At 42.5% G+C, this 3168-nt stretch overlaps 1 protein-coding gene across 1 annotated transcript; it reads right to left on the bottom strand.

The window, feature by feature from the left end:
* Nucleotides 1-700: 700 nt before the first annotated feature.
* Nucleotides 701-3168, bottom strand: CUNH15orf61 (chromosome unknown C15orf61 homolog; the record flags this gene model as incomplete). Its single annotated transcript, XM_005424286.2, has 2 exons — nt 701-1398; nt 3060-3168. Coding segments are annotated over 2 exons (237 nt in total), but the record flags the coding sequence as incomplete, so codon positions are not given.

Below are 3168 nucleotides of genomic sequence, written 5' to 3'. Positions count from 1 at the left end.
GAGGCATTTAACTTGTGGCAAGAATATTCTCCAAAATTTACCAGCGCAAGCACTTCTCTGATTAAAGTGTTCAGTGCTGCTTTTAGAAAAGCCAGATGTGTTGCTTCATTAAGTGGGAAACACTTCTGTTATCTGGAATGAAGTTAAAAAGTATTTAAGTGACATTATACTGTAGTCATAGCTTGATAATCATTTATTGAGGAAAAGTGATTACCCTTCAAACCAGCCCCTACCCATTTCACATTTCTTTTTTGACTCATGAGAACTGGAACGATCAACTTCCATCACCAGCTGAGGGATTTGGAACTGACAGCATTAATGGCTGGCACTAAACCCCAGCACCAGCAGTAGATCCTGCACAGGTCTCCCTGTTTCCATTAATTCCAGATTTCCACCATCCAAATAGTTCCCCAAAACCTTTTTTTTTTTTTTTTTTTGGCCCAGGTTTCCAACTGATATGAAGTTATTTTGTCATTGTTCGTGCCTAAAGCTGTGCTTGGTCACAACTGGAGCAATCAGTTATTTTGCATCCAAAAATTGAGATATTCTTGTAGTATTCTTCTCATTCTCCCCATTAATTAAAAATACCAGCAATTTGTGAATCAGCACAGGGGCCTAAATCTTCTACATCACTTAGATTTTGTACTTACCTATAAAGCAATCAAAAGAAAAATAACAACACACATCTGGAGCTCAAGAATTGCTAAAGATACAAGAACCAAAAGTATTTTGGATATTTTATTTAAATATCATTTAAAGAAATGTAACACAGCCATTTTGCACTTGTTTAAGGGTGGGCTTTTTTTTCCCCAAAGGCTCTTCCAGGTGGTTGTGACCACTCAGTGCCAAGGATTTATTCAGACACAGTTACACCTGTGACAATTAATTCAATATGAAATATCTAGACAGGATCTACACCTGAGCAGTCTCAGCTTTTCAGGGACATTTTGGAAATGTCAGTACATTCACAGTTTCCTTGCCCACAGGCTACAATTCAGTTCTCTAAGTTGATAAATGCATCTCTTTAAATGATCACAAGTTTGTCCAGCAGCACCAGTCCCTGACTTCCAGGCACACCCTCAGAAATTCTAATTCTTCAGGTTCACACCTCTGCACAAATAAATTCCTCACGACCAAAAAGTCCAGGCAGCTTCCTGAAACAGCACAATGAGTATGAGAACACAGTATAAACCCCAAATTTTTTCGTTTTTTTTAGTCAAAGGCAGCAGATATTTGTAGCACAGAACCCACCAGAGGACAGCTATTCAGTTCAGTACATGGCTCCTTCATCTTCTTTATTTAGAAAATAAATAGTGACAGGGCCATGGCTGGTGTGAACAGTCTCTGTGACACGGGCAAAGAACCAGGAGCCAATTCCATACAGTAAAGTTGGGATGCCTGAGGAGAGATAAAAACACGTTACACACACACACAGAGGGAAATAATAACTGCAAATTCAGAGCGAGGATTGGTGACTCCAAAATGAAATGACAGGGAAAGTATCCCTGGAAAAGCTGCCTTAGAAATATTTTGTCTTTATTTAAATGCAGCAATCAGTGCTCAACACCTTTCCTGTTGACACGAGGCAGGAAGCAGCAATATGCAGGAATTATCAGAAAAGAAAACAGGAGGAGAACAACATGAAAGAAACGAAACATTGCCATGTATATGTGATTTCTAGTGATTAAATATATATATTTATCTTCAAATACTAAACCCAAACTCCCAGAATATCCACTTAAGTTATTGGAGTCTATGTCAGAGCAGAAATTAAAAAAATAGGCAGTGAATCCATAGATCAACATGAAGCTGCTCTGGGGAAAATCAGATCAGCAGTCAAAACTACCAGCCCCAACAGAACTGCAATGGGCAAAAAGGTTTTTATATATATTTATACACATAAAGTGGTATGTTTTAGCCTTGACAATTTATCCATCTATTACAGACACTATTCTATTTATTACAGGGGAAAAAACAGAGCTGGATTTAGGCCCTGAATTCAGAAACACCAAATTTAACATGCTTGAAGCTAAGTGCTTAAGCAGGATTCTGAGGGAAATAAATTGCCTTTTTAAAAATGTTTTCCAATAATTTAAATATGAAATATGAAGGGTAGTTGTCCAAAAAACAAAGGTGTGACTAGATGGAGGGAAAAAGAAAGTCAGATTTAAAGGAGTTATTAAGAAATCAATCTTTTGATTATAGTTTCTCACTACATCAGCCTGGAAAGGTCAGAAAATTAAGAGCAGCAGACGTTTTGAAAAAGCCACTGAAAACTTGTGAGAAAAGGGAAATTTTAAGAAATTAAAGATGAAAATAAAGAATGCATGAAATGTTATGGCACTGGCACTGTCCATGCTGGCATTCAAATAAGCATTGAATCTGCAGCCAAAGTTCTGGAATAATATACTTCAAAACTTAACTACATCTACTTTTACATTAATAAGGTGCTGATAAAGCCTTTTTATTCCAAGGCTTTCTATTCCAGCAGCACGTTAGGACCCAAGCAGCCTGACCATTCCTGCACCAGACACTGCCTTGAAAGAGTTTCGCTCCAGAATTGCTCAGAGGACAAAGTTCCTCCCCGGCACGCGGATTTCCAGCTGGAAAACGCTCCCTGCCAAGGGAGACAGCGGCTTAAATCCCAACAGTGCGATCTGTGCCTGTCACAGGGCAACACCAGCTCGGCCAAACCCCCGACAGGGCCGAGTTACGGCCCTGCCCTGCCTGAGCACACAGCTCCGAATTCCTGGGCCGGAGAGGGAGAGAGAGGAGTAAGGAGAAAGGGCGAGGGGGAAAGAGACGGAGGGAAGGGAAGGGAGAAAAAGAGGGGACAGGAGAGAAAGAGAGGAACGGGGAAAAAGAGAAGGTGAGGGACAGGGGAAAGAGAGGAGAAGGTGAGGAACAGGGGAAAGAGAGGAGAAGGAGGGGAGGAGAGACAGAGAGAGAAGGAAAGAGAAGGAAAAGGAGACGGAGAGGGAGCGGAGCTGCCCGGCCCGAGCCGCGGTCCCGTCCCCCTCAGGCCGCCCCCTCACGGCGCCGCTCCGGGCCGGACTCACCGGCGTTGAGCACCTTGAGGGCGGTGAAGAAGGCGTCCTGCAGCGCCAGGTCCTGCGGTGCGGCGCGGGAGCAGGGGTACTTGATAAAGGGGAAGCAGCCGGTGCGCAG

Source organism: Geospiza fortis, unplaced genomic scaffold, assembly GCF_000277835.1.
Source record: "Geospiza fortis unplaced genomic scaffold, GeoFor_1.0 scaffold2, whole genome shotgun sequence".
Taxonomy (NCBI): Eukaryota; Metazoa; Chordata; class Aves; order Passeriformes; family Thraupidae; genus Geospiza; species Geospiza fortis.
This window is presented reverse-complemented; position numbering and strand designations above follow the sequence as displayed.